The following is an 18617-nucleotide window of genomic DNA, read 5'->3' on the forward strand; positions in this document are numbered from 1 at the left end:
GTTAATTAGATTACATTTGTGCTCGTTACATACATTGGGTCATGTGTGATGTTGCTCAAATAGTTGAATACTGATGGGTGTAATCTCCAGAAATGTGATTTAAGTACTCTCCTAGCAAATGAGTTAAGCACAAATGAATTACACTAAGTATAAGACTATTCAGTGTGTTTGAGAACTGCTAGATATTGATAATAAAGCCAATTTTAATGTTTGCTTTTGGTTCCCATAAGTGGGTTTTATTCTCAGACAACAAGGGTGTTTATATCACACAGTATTTATTGTTGTTGTTGTTGAGGAGAAACTACTACTGTTTTTAGTGAGTTACGAAATCCCCGACCCTGTCGAAGTTACTATTGTTCTACGAATACATATTAGATGTGAGCAATATTTCTTTCGTAAATGGATAAGTGGCACTAAGATGTTCTTATCCGGCTAAGATAATCGTAGTACCGTTTAGGAACGCGGCCCTTGGTGCACCTTAGGCTACTGAGACATTTTTGGTTTCAGATCTTTAAACTTTGATTGCCTTTTCTATCGTTAAACAAGAAAATCTCACAAGATTACTTACAAACTAATTCTATACAGATTTTTTTTCAGGGATAGTTCATGTTATCCCATTTCTCCTTCATATGCTCCATCTCCTTTTTCATGCAAATTTCAGTGCCACCCAGATTCATGCATTCCATGTAAATATGGAATCTTCTCACTCCTTTCATGATAGACTCCACTTCCTTCACTCTATTCACAGTCTCCAAGGGAGCCAAGGGAATGGGCAACGGCTGGCATTCTTTCGATAACTGGAGAAGCTTTTCTTTGACGCCAGTGTCACTCACGTTAGTGCTGATCCAGGCGTCCACCATCGGGTAGTTCATTTCATAATTTGGCGTCAGCTGAAAATTAAACCACCGAAATATATATATATATATATATATATATATATATATATATATATATATATATATATATATATATATATATATATATATATATATATATATATATATATATATATATATATATATATATATATATATATATATATATATATATATATATATATATATATATATATATATGTGTGTGTGTGTGTGTGTGTGTGTGTGTGTGTGTGTGTGTGTGTGTGTGTGTGTGTAATTCACCTCGGTCGTCTGCTAGTCTCCCAGCCAGTCTTCCCCATTACGGAGCGAGCTCAGAGCTCAGTGTGTGTTTGTGTGTGTGTGCGTGGATGTGTGTGTGTGTGTGTGTGTGTGTGTGTGTGTGTGTGTGTGTGTGTGTGTGTGGGTGTGTAGCATTCCAAACCTTGCTTCAACACAGACCTGAGTTTTCCATCATCTGAGTCTCATACGCTTTATATTTTTGTACAGAATCATGCCAAGTCTATTCTCCAACTTGCCAAACACTTATTCATTAATGGAATATGTCAATATTTTTCGAGACCCAACTCCCCTCGTGACTTTTTGCATCTGGCCAAAACATTGCAAATTTCAATGACACCACTGCCACCTTATCTCTTTCTAAAACTGATCTCTTCTCTGAAACCTCTCTTAAAAAAAATCACTCCAAATAAATACTCTTCACAATGATGTTTTTGATGCCCTCGCTGGCTTAAAGCCTCGAAAAAGTTTTGGACCAATGGGGTTCCTTCTATTGTTCTCAAAAACAGTGACTCCATGCTTGCACCTTGCCTGGTCAAACTCTTTCAATAATGTATATCTAGGTCTACTTTTCCTTCTTGTTGAAAGTTTGCCTACATTCAGCATGTTCCTAAGAGGAAAGACAGTATAATCCCTCAAACTACCGCCCTATTGCTTTAATCCCCTGATATTTATGTAAAGTTTTTAAATCAATCTTCAATAGGAAGATTCTTAAACATCTTTTACTTCACAATCTTCTATCTGATTGCCAGTATTGCCCCCCATCAAGGTTGTTTTACTGGTGATCTTGTGGCTTCCCTTAGTCATCCTCTTTTAGTGGTAATTTTATTGTTGCCAAAAGCTTATAGTTTGGCACAAGGCTTTGATTTCCAAACTATCCTTCTCCTTGTCTCTGCATATTCATCTTAGTTTTTTTTTCAACTATTCTAGTGTTGCGTTGGTAGACGGTCATTGTTTTTCTCCTAAATCTATCAACAGTGTTATCAACTCGACATAACCTTTCAGACAACTATCTCCTCTTCATTAATGACACTCAGCTTCTATGAATTTAGGCGTTTTGAGTCATCTTCACCGGTTTTTCTCATCCCTCAGCCGCTAACTCGATACAAGGCCCTTATCCTCCAATATACATAGGATTAGCGCTAGTACTCACGCCAGTTAATCACCTCAAAGGATCTCATTGAGCAAGAAGCAGCCACGTTAGAAGGTTGCATGATTTGATTGGAATTATGAAATGGTGAATTTTATTGTGTTGTTTCATGTTTCTAGTTATGAGTGATGTTCATTTTAGCAATAATTTGTCTAAGGGTTCAAGCATTTTTTACCCTTGACACACACCACCCTAGGTTTTTCAATTTATACTGAAACCATCTGCTAGAATTAAAGATACAGACGGCGCAAGTTCGCACAAAGAAAATGGGACAAATTAGCACATTACCAATAATATATGAATAACATTTCCATATAACATTTCCATATCATATTTGATTTATATAATACTTGTGATTTAAGTATGCTGATATACTCACCACGTTCAAGGCTCGCAGATTGCATAACAGTAGATTCGTAGATGCAGGGTTTGGTATCTTGAGTATGTTCTGAAGGAGGAAACCAAAATTATGTAATAGTGAAATAGTAATCTTAATTAAAGAACATAGTGGTTAAGGAAAAACGGGAGATTATTTAGTGAGAACAATGTTATGAATACAGTAAATGATTATGTTGATCAACATCGAAGACGAGGACGGTAGTGATGATGATGATGACTGTCCTTCCCAAGACACGGCAACCAACAAAGGAAAAATAGCTAAGCCAACCAAGAAAGACAGCGAATAGCATAAGGCCTTGCACCTCACTGTACAAGGCCTTCTTCCTCTCATCTCTATTCTGTACAACTCTAATGCAAGAGTTAATCAGTACTCTCAATCATTCATACCTTTATCTGGTAAACTCTGGAACTCCCTGCCTGCTCCTGTATTTCCATCTTCCTAAGACTTCAAGACATTTGTTCCTGTCTTTTGCCTAATTCTATTGATCTCTAAAGAAACTGGCAATTAAGTGGGCCTTTCTTTATTTTTTGTTGCCCCTGGCCAGTTTCCCCTCTTACATAAAAGAAATCCCTAATAGCTAGGGTACAACAACCTTTACTAAGACATGGTAGCTGCCAAGTAGCTCAATTGACGTCATTATCAGCTGATGTCTTTTTTTTTCAGAAAAGTTAAATGTAGGTACTTTGTTATAAGTACATATAGCCTATGTATAATACCCCCGGGGTACTGTCAAAAACTGATTTCCTCAAGAGCTCTTACACTCCTTTTTTGCATTTTTGCCTAATCTGACGAAAATCAAATGATAAGGACAGGATAGCTTGGCCAGCAGACGAGGCACATGTAAACATATCTCAAGCTTCGACCTCACTGAGTCACGCTACGTGAGCACGTGACTCACGAACTCGCTCTCTCTCTCTCTCTCTCTCTCTTTAGGCATTGTTGTCATAGAAATTACTCAATATGAAAGCTATTTTCAGAATAAAAACAAAAATAACAACAAAAACAAAAACGACATACATAGTATCTACATGACAGCAACGTGTCTCTCCTGTCACTATGTAAACAAACACCCATTCAGGTATAATTAAAAGGACCAATCCCTCTAATTAAAAATATAATAAAAAATCACCAAATTACTTAAAAATTCAGCGCGATATTAGCAAAGACGTATTTTTTTCAGATTTTCACTATTTTAAACATTTTCATTTTTTTTTTTTTTTTTTAGCCCCTGAAGCGTACCTACTACTTCCTTGTTTGCTTATGTTAGGATTAGGTTGAGTTGTATTTAGATTGTCATTTAAAGGAAAAGTAAGACTTAGAAATTTTTTGAAATTGTTACAATGTTATTAATGGACAAATAACCTTTTAACCACTTTGTGCTGGATACTTAACCCCGTCAAAACGATAACGCCTACGTTGGCAACATGACGCTAGTAGTATACCAGTGCTGTCCAAATATTCTCGTCTATTGCACCCTTTATCATCCTCTCTTACTATTAAATATCCCTTTCCCTTCCGCTGTGGCTAAATAAACTCAATATCATTTTAGGTAATGAAAATAACATATCAACTATAAAAAAAAAATGCATAATAGCGGTCAATAAACAAATTCGAACTTATTACACTGAAATAAAAAGAATGATTTAAGCTTGTATACCATTAAAAAAACAAAAGAAAAAAAAAAACATACGAGCACACTCTGACGTGTAAAACAAACTGCAAGTGACTCTGAAGGGTTCCTCAGCAGTCAGCACTGCTCTTGTTCTTGTACAATACGCATCCTTCCCGGGTACTCGTCCCTCACCTCTCCCTCCCTTTGCCATCATTGAACATAGAAAGTTTCTGTTGTGTGTGTGTGTGTGTGTGTGTGTGTGTGTGTGTGTGTGTGTGTGTGTGTGTGTGTGTGTGTGTGTCTTGTTTTTTTCCGTACCATTATGATATATGTTGCATACTCCCAGGGTCACGAGGACCCCAAGTTAATTTGGACGACACTGGCACATACGATAACGTCTACGAGAGCGCTATACTCATATAATGTGTTAGTTGTTGTTGGGTGATTCTGTATTCTGTTTTTGGTCAAGCTATTCATTCCGTATACTGTCCTCGAGGCTCTATTGTTTCTCCCACCATCCCAATCCCCACCAATCACGTCAATGAATTACACCATGTGGCACCCTCTATCCAGAATGATGTCTCATTGCTATAGCGTAAGTCACAGTTCTCCAATTCCTTATGGTCTCTCTCTCTCTCTCTCTCTCTCTCTCTCTCTCTCTCTCTCTCTCTGAACAACATCGCCTGCATACAAACAACCTCTCCTCCGATGTTAGAAACCTCAACACCGCTCCACTGCGAACAACTGACTACGATGTCATCGTACCTCCTGGTGCCTGTCTGCTAGTGGGAGCGACTACGTGGTAAGATTAAATGTCCGGCGGGAACCCGACTTATAGTACGATGAGTTGGCTTCCCGTTGGACATTTCATCTTGTCACGCAGGCCCTCCTACTACCAGAGACAGGCAATGGAAATTGGGTTTCCGCCGGACATTTCATCTTGCCACTTGGGCGCTCCCACTAGCAGAGACAGGCGCCATGCGGTATCAACCTTCAACAAATCCCACATATATATAATACACACAAACGTGCTTGCATGTGTGTGTGTGTGTGTGTGTGTGTGTGTGTGTGTGTGTGTGTGTGTGTGTGTGAGTTTTCGCACACATTTGCATTGGCTAGGTTTGTGTGGCGCGAAGGCCGGAAGTGATAAAATATTCGAAGTAAATCATACAAAAAAAATAATGATGTAATGAGAATTGTGTCAGCCATCATCATGTACAAGTTTTATCGAAGACAATGCTTAAACAAAGCGTTATCTCTCATGTAGAAATATTAGGAGAAAAGCTGCATAAAAATATTACTTATCAGTTGTGTATCCTCACCCCATTGACTGATATGTGGTGCACATTCAACTTATCCACTCTGCATCGATCATAAGACTGAGGTTGAGCAAGAGCTCAGGCTGGAGGTAATTACGTACTAACCCGTTTCCTCCTGCCGCTGCGTCCTGTTGCAATGCCGAAGTTATCCTCCTGTGTATCAAAACCAAATTTTATCAACTCGAAATGAGTTCAGTTCCAAGTATCAGCATAATACACAACATAAATCTACATTAATTATGATACAAAATTTTTTTACTAAAAGCGGCAATAAAATTGGTTACAATTACTTCCGTCGACTTACCCATTCCTTCATCCAGCATTCCTTCCCCACCTCCAAGCCTATTCGTTCCATTTCCAGAGCTGCATCTTCTCCGAAGCAATTCTTGGCCACCTAATGGAGAGAATGACTAAGACTATGTGGTATGAACCCTAACCCGAAGAAGACAGAGCTGTATCATAGACTTTGTCGCGATGATAACGTTATCTTTTTCTTCCCTGGGTGTCATTTGCTCTGGTGAAGCTTAAACCTTGTAATCTTAATAAGACAGCTGGAATAATTGTCATATTGTCAGATAAAAATTAAGGCACTCGTGAATTTCTGACTTATCATTCCTTATCAATTGAAAACGTACAAATATATCCAACGTTATATTTCTATTTATTTATTTTTTTGTTTTCGAATGAAGAAAAAAACTCGACGTAAAGAGGAACGTGGATTGTAGTTCCTTTTACAGGTGTGATCTATAAGCAGTGCAATAAAATATTTACTAGCAAATCTCACACAATGCAGACATGCCAGTTACTTTCAGAATATATGTACTCATAACAAACGTGTGACCACTCACCACATAGTCAATGTAGTAGCTGGTGGTAGGCCACATCGCTCCTACTGGCACTAGGTCCGCCATTATTTCCACCAATAGCAACAACAACACTGTCTTTACCATATTTGCTGGTAGTCGTAAGCGAAAAGCAGGGCGACAAGAAGACGTATCTCACCAATGTAGCAAAAAACGGCGCCGCCGTTTCTTTTATCATCGCGCAACGGTCCGCCGCGCCGCATGACAAGTGGGCGGCGACGGCGACCAGTAAAGGAGGGAGGTGCCTCCCGAAGGACAAGTAGGCGTGCACCACAACCACCCACCGCAACCGATGTCGTCTTGTCTTACTTATCTTAAGTTGCTATCACACGGACAACTTTACTGGCATATTACCACCAAAGCAAGTATCCTGACGCCTGTTTTGATGTGTTTAGGGGACAATATGCCAATGATGGTCATCTTGACCCCAATACTGGCATCTTTGCTTACATTATGTCAGCTAATAGAACAAATCATTTGATCCAAGGAAGATCTTGCCAGCCTCTGTGATCTCTACCTGCAAAACAAGTGTCTATGAGACCAGGGATGAAAACTACTCAAAGACAAATATGAAGAGAGAGGTTTTCCAGAAATTACTATAGTGGAAGTTCTGAAGGAGTATCCCAGCATGCGATCTTTTAACGCCTGCATTTCTATCTTACTGATTTTCTTCACTCGATACATGTTTAGCATTCAGTTTTTTGTGCTTAATCAAAGTACGCGTCAGTGGACATTTTCACATAATTATGCAAAAAATATGAACATCTTTTGTCTGATATTTACCCATTATTTAAGAAAAATTTAGGAGCAAGAGTATATCTAACTATTTCAGTAAAGAAAGTAGACTAGTTAAAGATTAGTTAGTTTTATAGATGCACAAATTAAGTCCAATTCGGGCAAAGCGTCTCCGGCGGTCACGGTTTTCATCTGTGCTGAGGCCGAAGCGCTCCTTGCCGTCAAAACAGGCGATTAGATGCCAATCTGTTGCTCACGTAATACGAGGATCGCTCCTTGCCACAGGTACCGGTGGCTTAGTGTCATCAGAAAATATCCGTGGGAGAGCAACCATAGATTAAGACATACCAGTACGACAAGCTCATTGCTGATACTTTCTCCTCTCTCTCTGACATTTGACAGAAAACAAATAACAAACTATATTACATACTACTCCATATAAAATAGTACTCTTATATCGTAAAACCAGATGAATTTGCTTGTTTGTCTACATGTTTGTGTATAGTCTAATAATACGGCAATGACGATAATAATGATGATGATTGATAATAATAATAATAATAATAATATATAAGTAATAATGATGCTGATAATGATATTGATGATAATAATAATAATAATGATATTATTATTAATAATAATAATAATAATAATAATAATAATAATAATAATAATAATAATAATAATAATAATAATAATAATAATAATAATAATAATAATAATAATATTAATAATAATAATGATAATAATAATGAAAATAATAATAATAATAATAATAATAATAATAATAATAATATTAATAATAATAATAATAATAATAATAATAATAATAATAATAATAATAATAATAATAATAATAATAATAATGTATTCTGGTTTATTTGAATGGCAGCTTACAGAGAGTAAGCTGAAAGTTTGTGTGTGTATGTATGTGTTTCACTATTTGATCTGCTGCAGTCTCTGACGAGACAGCCAGACGTTACCCTACGGAACGAGCTCAGAGCTCATTATTTCCGATCTTCGGATAAGCCTGAGACCAGGCACACACCACACACCGGGACAACAAGGTCACAACTCCTCGATTTACATCCCGTACCTACTCACTGCTAGGTGAACAGGGGCTACACGTGAAAGGAGACGCACCCAAATATCTCCACCCGGCCGGGGAATCGAACCCCGGTCCTCTGGCTTGTGAAGCTAGCGCTCTAACCACTGAGCTACCAGGCGTGTGTGTGTGTGTGTGTGTGTGTCATAATATTTCGGTTAATTTTTATGGCAGCCTTACCAGCTAAATCTTTATATATCACAAATACACTTATGCACCAACATACATACTGCAACATCTCAATTTTATATCAACCTGAAGTTGGTATCTGACAATTTTTGATACCGTGTCTGTCAGATGCGCCAGATGGACCTTGTGGACTAAGCTCAGAATGGTCAGGCCATCGTGTGTGTATTATTTTTTCCTTTTACTCGGAGTTTGTTTCTCCTACCTAGCAGCGGGTCACAACATGCGACTTAACCCAGGTACCTAATCACTGATAGGTGAACGAAAAACATGTAACTTCTAACCGATTGTATGTCGGGCGTGCTAACCACTCCACCATGTGTGTGTGTGTGTGTTTGTTTCACTGTTTGATCTGCTGCAGTCTCTGACGAGACAGCCAGACGTTACCCTACGGAACGAGCTCAGAGCTCATTATTTCCGATCTTCGGATAGGCTTGAGACCAGGCACACACCACACACCAGGACAACAAGGTCACAACTCCTCGATTTACATTCCGTATCTACTCACTGCTAGGTAAACAGGTGTAGCTACACGTGAAAGGAGACACACCCAAATATCTCCACTCGGCCGGGGAATCGAACCCTGTCCTCTGGCTTGTGAAGCCAGCGCTCTAACCACTGAGCTACCGGGCGTATATTTACTTGGTTGTATTTACCTAGTTGTACTTTTACAGGGCCTGGGCTTTATGCTCGTGTGGCCCCGTCTCCATATCTACACTTATCCAATTTTTCTTTAAAACTATGTACACTCTTTGCTGACACCACTTCCTCACTCAAATTGTTCAAAGTCTCAACATATCTTTGCGGGAAACTAAATTCTTTAACATCTCTCAGACATCTTCCCTTCCTCAGTTTCTTACTATGCGATCTTGTGTTTCTTATGTCATATTTTTCTCTAAGGATTAGGTTCTCATTATCCACTTGATCCATTCCGTTAATCAATTTATAAACTTGTATCAGATCCTCTCTCTCTCTTCTCTGTTCCAGGGTTGGTAAATCCATAGCTTTTAGTCTCTCCATATGTCATCCCTTTAAATTCTGGAACCATTCTTGTAGCCATTTTTTGTAGTCTCTCCAATTTCCTTATGTGTTTCTTTTTATGGGGGTCCACACAACTCCTGCATATTCCAATCTAGGTCTTATTTTAGTACTTATCAATTTCTTCATAATTTCTTTGTCCATATAGCGAAATGCTAATCCAATATTTCTTAGCAAATTATACGTCTCTCTGAAAATTCTATCAATATGGCTTACCGGTTGATTGTTTTCTTCCATTGTCACTCCCAAGTCCTTTTCCTTTTTTACTTTTTCTAGTTCTACTCCATCTCCCATCTTATAGATTCCCACTGTGTGTGTGTGTGTGTGTGTGTGTGTGTGTGTGTGTGTGTGTGTGTGTGTGTGTGTGTGTGTGTGTGTGTGTGTGTGTGTGAAGTAAATGTTTAAATACCGAAGATAACGGGACACTCACCTAAAGAAATGCTAAGCCGCAGCGGTTCCCAACCTTATTTGTCCCGTTCCCCCTTTTCCAGTCATTGTTTCACCTGTGGACCCCCTACAACGAAATAGGTTAAGCCAAGAAAATTAATAAAAGATTTTTCTGCAAGAAATGAATATATTAATGTAAAATGCCTTCCATTGTTATGCTGATTAAGATGTAGGCCTATTTATATGAAATCAGAAAACATTCCGTTCAGCACTTTTTGATTTAAGTAAAACACATAGGAAAAATGTTATGTTAATGTTGTTATAGTTGTAGGTATTGTGTGCAAAAACTATCTTTATAATATTTGCCCTTTTTTGAGCTTGCAAGCACATGTATGAATAAAAAGAATCACAAAAACTGTATGAATACAACAAAAAATCACAAAAACAGCAGTGAATGAAACTTTTCATTGGTTGCGAAAAAGTATGTCACTTTATATTTCTCAATGGGACTTTTGTGGTTGTTTTTGAGCAACCAGCTCATGAATCCTTGGCTCAGTGGCAGCCAGTGCACACCTCAAGTCATCTTCCACAGACAGCTTGTTCCTTGATTTTGTTTTTATTGCAAGTAATGAAGAAAACCCACTTTCGCACAGGTAGGTTGAAGCAAAAGGCAAAAGAACTCGAACTGCCAGATCACTTATTTTTGGATATGATTCCATCATTGAACACCAGAAGCTAGACAAGGAGTTTGACTGGAACACATTCTTGGCTGTTGAATCATGGAGAAGCTCAATGAACTCTTCTTGTGCGTCTTCTAACACATCATCAACCTGACATAAGAAAGGATTTTTTGCTAATCCTGCATGCTGAGGGCTCAAGTCAGGAAAGTAACGGCGAAATTCATCATCTAGCTGAGACAAGTGGTCCATGATTTCCTTGGACAAGGTACTTGAAAGCTGACCATCAGCAAGAACTTCATTCAATGATGGAAACATCATAAATTTTCCTACACTCACTCTCTTCTTATACAGCTCCAATTTGGCCAAAAATGCATGTATTGAGTCACAGTGGCTGAGCAAGTTTGAATCCTTTCCTTGGAGTCTCAAGTTCAGCTGGTTGAAGATTTCAAATATGTCCACAAGATAAGCAAGGCGGAGCTCAAAGTGTTCTGATTTCAATATCTCCAACAGGTCACATTTTTTCTGTACATCAAGAAACATTTCAACTTCCTGGCGAAGAGAGAAGAAGCGGGACAAAAATCTCCTGCAGACAACCACCTGACGGATGTATAAAAGAGCAAGGAACTATGCTCGGATTCCATGTCATGACACAGTTGCTGGAACAGTCTCGTGTTGAGGGCAGAGTTTTTCACATAGTTCACGACCTTGACAATACCAGTGAAAATTGTGAGAAGCCCAGAAGGAAGCGATTTAGAAGCCAGAGCCTCCCGATGAATGAAGCAGTGCACACCAACTGCATTTGGTGCTTTGGATTTTACTTTTGCTTGGAAACCCGACCTCGACCCAAGCATGGCTGGAGCTCCATCAGTTGTGATTCCAACAAGATTATTCCAACTCAAACCATGCTTGTCAAAAAACGATGACACAGCATTAGTGATTTTCATTTATATAAGCATCTTCCCTTTATAATAGCTGCAATAGCTGTATTACAATAAATTGCAATATGAATTAATTATTGCACTTAATATTGCCATAATAAAATAAAGGTTATTTATTCATTTTCTCTCTCATTCATATATCACGTATATTCATGACACTCGTCATTTAAGGAGGCAATAAATCTTCCTGTCATCTCGCGAGCCACTCATGACCATCCCAAGGGCCAAATTTGTCACATGGACCGTGAGTTTGACACCGCTGATACTGTTAGCTAATGTAGAGCAATTCTAACATTTAAGCATTCAGTTTTAAGGATTGTGAACAGTAGTATAAATTTTATTCTGAGCCGCATGTCTCCTAATTCCAGTGTAATAAATTTAAAAATAAGTAGAATCTCTATGGACCCCTTGAAATTCTTCCATGGACCCCTTGGGGTCCATGGACCCCTGGTTGGGAACCACTGTGCTAAGGGTATTTGCTATTACGAACATCTTTTGAATACAAAGCACTATCCAAATGGAGTTATCATTATCCACTCCATGCCATTGTGCTATTGACATATGTTGTGGCGAGTGGCATAAGGAAAGACCTTGCCCTCAAGGATGACAGGAAAAAACACTCGACTTTCTTTTGGTAACTATGCACTGCTAAGAAATAATGACGATGACTTGAAGAGACTGGCTATCTGTCTCGCCATATTCAGGGAACAAATCCGGACCTCTCAAGTATGAGCTGGGCTCGCCAAACACTACACTTCAGAAAGAAAATGTGTAAATCAGCGCTGTTTACTTTTCCTCGCCAGCAGAGAGAGAGAGAGAGAGAGAGAGAGAGAGAGAGAGAGAGAGAGAGAGAGAGAGAGAAAGTAGGTGATGTTTATTTCTCAGAATACAAAAGAGTTTTATCATTGAAATTGTGAGAGAAATCAGCATTAGAAAAAAAAAACCCGTATGAAAATGAATTTCCATAATAATAATAATAATAATAATAATAATAATAATAATAATAATAATAATAATAATAACAATGATAATAATGATAATAATAATAATAACAACAACAACAGAATGAAAAAAAAAGAGTGAAGTTATAACACACTGTACATGAGAGTATAAAGGATGTACTCATCAAATTTTGGGACATGTTCCACAGGAAGACTAAACAGGTTACTATGAAATTACCGCTACTAAGAAAAAACAAGGAGAGAGAGAAAAAAAAAAAAAAACAGCGCACGTAAAGTTTTAGTTACGCATAACACTGATTGCCTTCCTTACAATTAATCGCAGAAAGTAACAATGAATTGCTATATACCTGTGAAGAACTTATGCTGAAAACAAGTGTAAGCTATTGTTTTTAGAGCATCTCAGTTATTTTTCTTTTCTTATCTTTTAGAATGTTGTGGGTGAGTAGAGGGAAGAAGTCCCCTCTAGTTACCGATTACATAAAGAACCAAATATAGAAGAACTATGAGAGGCGAATCTATATCCTGAATTGTTCAAACCGTATAAAAGAATGCAAATATTGATTAACTCCAGCATAACTGAGGTGAACAAGATATTAATATGCGACTGATATTGCAAGTCGCTAGAAGTATCGCCTGAGCCCTTCTAGTCAGATCCCGTTCACACATAGCGACTGGGAAGTATCGGCTGGTTGGCGGGAAGTGAACGGCTACCCAGCAAGATGTCTTCCTCTGGTGACGATGACGATTGTAATAAAATTAAATCATCACAGATATTCAATCCTCACCTCCAACAACAACACCCTGCACAGAGGTCCAGTCATCGGAGAGTGGCAGCTATCTAATCGAACGCCTATTTGTGGATTTTTTTTTTTTTTTTTTTTTGCAGTAGAATTCACTTTTAGGGTCCCACATGTGCTCTTTTTCCGTCACCAACTCCAAAATCTTCTCTACATAGACACCACATTTTCAAAGCTTTCTCTTTTCTCTTTCTACCGACTTGCAATTTCATTCGCAAATTGACACGTGTGAATTCATCTTAAGTAGCAAATCATGTGTGTGTGTGTGTGTAATTCACTGTTTGATTTGCTGCAGTCTCTGACGAGACAGCCAGACGTTACCCTACGGAACGAGCTCAGAGCTCATTGTTTCCGATCTTCGGATAGGCCTGAGACCAGGCACACACCACACACCGGGACAACAAGGTCACAACTTCTCGATTTACATCCCGTACCTACTCACTGCTAGGTGAACAGGGGCTACACACGTGAAAGGAGACACCCAAATATCTCCACCCGGCCGGGGAATCGAACCCCGGTCATCTGGCTTGTAAAGCCAGCGCTCTAACCACTGAGCTACCGGGCCGTGTGTGTGTGTGTGTGTGTGTGTGTGTGTGTGTGTTTTTTTTTTTTTTTGTGTGTGTGTGTGTGTGTGTGTTTCCTGGTAAAAAATAGATAAACAATATATAAGAAAACGTGACAAATTAAGGGTAGTAGTAGTATTCGTAGTAGTATTCGTAGTAGTAGCAGTAGTATTCGTAGTATTCATAGTAATAGTAGTAGTAGCAGTAGTAGTAATATAAGTAGTAGAAATAGCATAAATGCATTTCGAATTAATATTTCGCCGTTGTTATCATCATTGCTTCTGCTGCTGCTGCTGCTGCTACTACTACTACTACTGCTACTACTACTACTACTATTACTACTACTGTTACTACTGTTATTACTACTACTATTACTACTACTGCTGCTGCCACCACCACCACCACCACCACCACCACCACCACCACTACTGCCACCACCACCACTAACTGTCACCACCACCACCACCACCACCACCACCACCACCACCACCACCACCACTGCTGCTGCTGCTGCTGCTGCAACCACCACCACTACTACCACCACCACCACTACTACTACTACTACTACTACTACTAATAATAATAATAATTATAATAATAATATTGCTATTACTACTACTACTACTACTACTACTACTACTACTACTACTGCTGCTGCTGCTGCTGCTGCTACAACTACTATTACTACTTCTACTACTACTACTACTACTACTACTACTGCTACTACTACTTCTTCTACACATTATTATTTGTCTCTAATAAACGGACATTCAAAATGTCCCCACATTTCATTTCGTTGTGAAACTCACATACCTATAACACTGACAAGGATAAAGGGTTGAGAGCTCGTCTGTTAAAAATTGAGGCTGCAAATATATAATCAACAAAAAGCATTTTCTCTTCATTCTTTTTGTGTTTTTGGATATGATATGCATGTGGAAACGATGAGTCGTAAAATAATGTAGTTTGTTATCGTTTATTGTCATTATTATTACTGAAATAACTCCAGTTACTATTTTTTTTGTCATTACCTAATTTCAGCTACTTTAATGATCTCATGCCTCTTTGTACATTATTTAACTTAACACATGTTTCAGAAAACATTTTTTTTTCAATATTTTTCTGTTTTAGTATACCCCATGTGGAATCAATGTCATGAAATAATGCAATTCTACTTTCATTGTTATTCCTGTTACTAAACTTATTTTTCCATTTTACCATCTATTTTCAGCTAGATAATCATTGTATACCGTCTCTATATGCTATCTAACCTAACCCGTGCTTGAAGTGTCTCCTAGCTTTAGTATCTAGCTCTACCATATTTCGCACACTTAAGCCTCTGTTCACTTGGCAGAAAATAAACTTAAGCACAGGACCTAAGCCAAGGAGTTACGACCTCCTTGCCTCCACATGCATGCAAAACATAGACGTGCATCCTTGGCCTAATGTCTAATGGCTTGTAATGAAGATAATCACCTAAGACAAGTTCATCATAATATGATGGGCAAGAACACATGACAGTGAGGTCACCACATCCTTTGAATTAGTGTTTTGCTTCCTCTTTTATCTTGAATGTCAACACGCATATCCGGGAGAAAATTAGTAGAAAAAGAGCACTCATTCTCATCATTGCAACTGCAACACCGACAACAACGACAACAATAATAAAAACTACAACAGCAACAATTACAACCACAGCAATAACCACAACAAAAACAACAGCAACAACAACAACTACTACTACTACTAATATTGCCCAAAACAACAACACTATTTGTATTATTATTTGTTATTCTTATAATTACTAACATTACCATCACAGTAATTATCATTTTTATTCTTTTTTCCTTAATGAGCCGTCGAAGGACATTCCAGCTTCTGTCAAGCCTCCATGAAAGGAATAAGCACTTTCATCCGGAACTGACTCCACTGCAAAATTAAACAAGTCTACATGTATAAATAAATGGATACAGTTAAATTTTAGTAATACAAACTATAGGGGATTTGGTATTTCTTATTACTTATTTATTTATTATCCATCTATTTGTATTTACTTCTACCTCTGCTTCCCAGCAGTTTCCAGAACATATGAAGGGATCATGTGCACTCTTCTTGATTACCACTAATTTCCGTTGGTAAATCAATTTCGCTGGATAAAATATTAGGTAATACACATCGGCGGATCACTGGCATCCGTGAGTATACTGTTGTGATACCGTTGGAAAGTGATAAGAAGAACAAGAGGTAAATGAAACCTACTACTATTGCTACTCTCTCTCTCTCTCTCTCTCTCTCTCTCTCTCTCTTCCGGTGACCAAAGACCCGTGTGATATGGTGGTTTGTATTTGTTCAAGGTTCAAGAATTCAAGAATATGCTGTAAATCGTATGGAAAAGATGTTGAGGGTACTGATACGCAGAACAGGTGATGGTGTGTTGTGGCTGTGTTGAGTGGATAGGTGTCGATATGGAGCTAATATTAGGGAGTTTCACCTTGTCTTCGTTTAATCAATAAATAAGATGATGGTGAGTGAAGGTGTTGGGTATTATGAAAGGAACGAACAAAGGGTGGAAGGCTGAATGGACTTGAGTCATTATATATTACGGAGTAATAATTTCATAGATAAGTGGTAGTTAGTGAAGTGAGTTAGTTTCATAGTGAACGACAACATTACTGACACTTATTTTATCCAAGTATGCCATTTCTGATTTTCTAATAGTCATGATAAATCAAGCGTTAGTGTGCTTGGAGGTGACGGGATGGCTACTGGCGCTAATATGTCCGGTGGCCTTGAATGCCTGCAGGTGCGGAAAGAAGCGAGGCTGCGAGCTCAAGGTCCGTAACTGGACTATTTCTCTCTCTCTCTCTCTCTCTCTCTCTCTCTCGCCCGGTAGCTCAGTGGTTAGAGCGCTGGCTTCATAAGCCAGAGGACCGGGGTTCGATTCCCCAGCCGGGTGGAGATATTTGGGTGTGTCTCCTTTCACGTGTAGCCCCTGTTCACCTAGCAGTGAGTAGGTACGGGATGTAAATCGAGGAGTTGTGACCTTGTTGTCCTGGTGTGTGGTGTGTGCCTGGTCTCAGGCCTATCTCAAGATCGGAAATAACGAGCTCTGAGCTCGTTCCGTAGGGTAACGTCTGGCTGTCTCGTCAGAGACTGCAGCAGATCAAACAGTGAATCACACACACACACACACACACACACAAAGCAAAGCAAACCTCTTTCTCTCTCTCTCTCTGATATATATATATATATATATATATATATATATATATATATATATATATATATATATATATATATATATATATATATATATATATATAGGTATATAGGTAAGGAGTTTCAAAGTTGACCAGAGTTTACAAGGCTAGCACAACAGACTCAATAAACGTTGCAGGATGAGGCAACCTTCCGTTTTACTTACTTGTGAACTTACTTCACAAAGAGGCCAAAATTACCTCTGTGCACATCAACCTTGTGGCTGAAAAGAAAGTAGACTGCGAAGGACTCAAAGAAAAAAATAAAAGAATTTGCAAGACAAAATTTTTACACTTTTGGAAGAATATGCTAAGGACGAGAGATCGCCATATCAGCTGTTAGAGCAATTGTCCTCTGTGCACCTGACTTGTTGCATTTTTAAGTTTTCTTACATTCATTTCTCGAGAAGAATTAAAGCTAGTTTTTATTTTTCATCTTCCATTTTTAAAATTTTGGTTTTAAAGTTTTAATATTTATGGAAATGATACAGGTTCAGATTTCATTCCACAGATTTTATTGTACATGTTTTTATGTGTAAGTTTTTATGTGTAAGTTTTTAAATTTTGATTTATTATATTTGATTTATTGATTTATCAAAACATGTAAATATTGTTTCTGACTCCTTTTTTAACTTGATTAAATTCTAAACATAAATATGGACGTGACATGGAATTTGTGGGCGAATCGACTCTTACATGTGGGCGAAGTGACTGTTACATGTGAGCGAAGTGACTGCTACATGAAGGCGGATTGACTTTTACGTGTGGGCGAAACAAAGACGTTGAACAGCAGACGGTATGACTTCACATAAGTGAAGCCAAGGCGCTATTGGTCCGCTGCTGCCCGTACCTCCTTTTCACCCAAAACATTACCAGCCCCAATTGAAAATACATATAGGAAAGCCCGAGTTACGCTCCTTATTTTCCGTCTTATGTCCATGTTAAGAGGCCACATACTATAACGAGTATGTGATCTTAAAAAAAACTCTTAATAGTCGTGGCATACCGTGCCACGAAGATTGAAACGGTAAATCATACATACAAATGAGATAATGCAGTGTTTTCAGCTTAGGTGAACTTGGGTGAGAGGAGGAAAACTGTGCTTAGGGAGAACGGTACATTTGGACGAGGTCATGAACACATGTAAAATATGCATGTCCATAGAGATGTAGACATGTACATATATATGTGCATACACGTAGATCAAAGATAAGTAAACTGTATATCAAATGAAAGTTGGCCTGAATGTTACTTTTTCTTCGCATAGCAATTACTTTATACTATTCTTTTTTTTATTTTATGCAAAAGAGGAAAATGGTCAAGGACAACAAAAATCATAAAAAGGCCCACTGGATTGCCAGTTCCTTTAAAGATAGTAAGAGTTATCCAGAAGTGAGGGACAAATGTCTTAAAGCCTCTCCCCTTAAAATAAGTCAAATCGTGGGAAGATGGAAATACAGAGGTAGATAGG

The 18617-nt window shown here is 38.3% G+C and overlaps 2 protein-coding genes and 1 non-coding gene across 3 annotated transcripts; 1 reads left to right on the top strand and 2 right to left on the bottom strand.

Moving 5' to 3' along the window:
* Nucleotides 1-201: 201 nt before the first annotated feature.
* Nucleotides 202-6651, bottom strand: LOC123507206. Its single transcript, XM_045259901.1, has 5 exons — nt 6484-6651; nt 5940-6029; nt 5741-5788; nt 2684-2752; nt 202-890 (listed from the first exon to the last, which is right to left on the bottom strand). Exons 1-5 carry the CDS (start codon nt 6583-6585, stop codon nt 594-596), a joined length of 606 nt encoding a protein of 201 aa, XP_045115836.1. The 5' UTR covers nt 6586-6651; the 3' UTR covers nt 202-593.
* A 3798-nt stretch (nt 6652-10449) lies between these two features.
* Nucleotides 10450-11169, bottom strand: LOC123507258 (protein ZBED8-like). Its single transcript, XM_045260020.1, has one exon. It carries the CDS (start codon nt 11167-11169, stop codon nt 10450-10452), a length of 720 nt encoding a protein of 239 aa, XP_045115955.1.
* Nucleotides 11170-16772: 5603 nt separating this feature from the next.
* Nucleotides 16773-16846, top strand: Trnam-cau. Its single transcript has one exon. It is a non-coding gene; the product is annotated as a tRNA-Met (tRNA).
* Nucleotides 16847-18617: the final 1771 nt, after the last annotated feature.

The sequence above is a fragment of the Portunus trituberculatus genome, chromosome 21, assembly GCF_017591435.1.
Source record: "Portunus trituberculatus isolate SZX2019 chromosome 21, ASM1759143v1, whole genome shotgun sequence".
Taxonomy (NCBI): Eukaryota; Metazoa; Arthropoda; class Malacostraca; order Decapoda; family Portunidae; genus Portunus; species Portunus trituberculatus.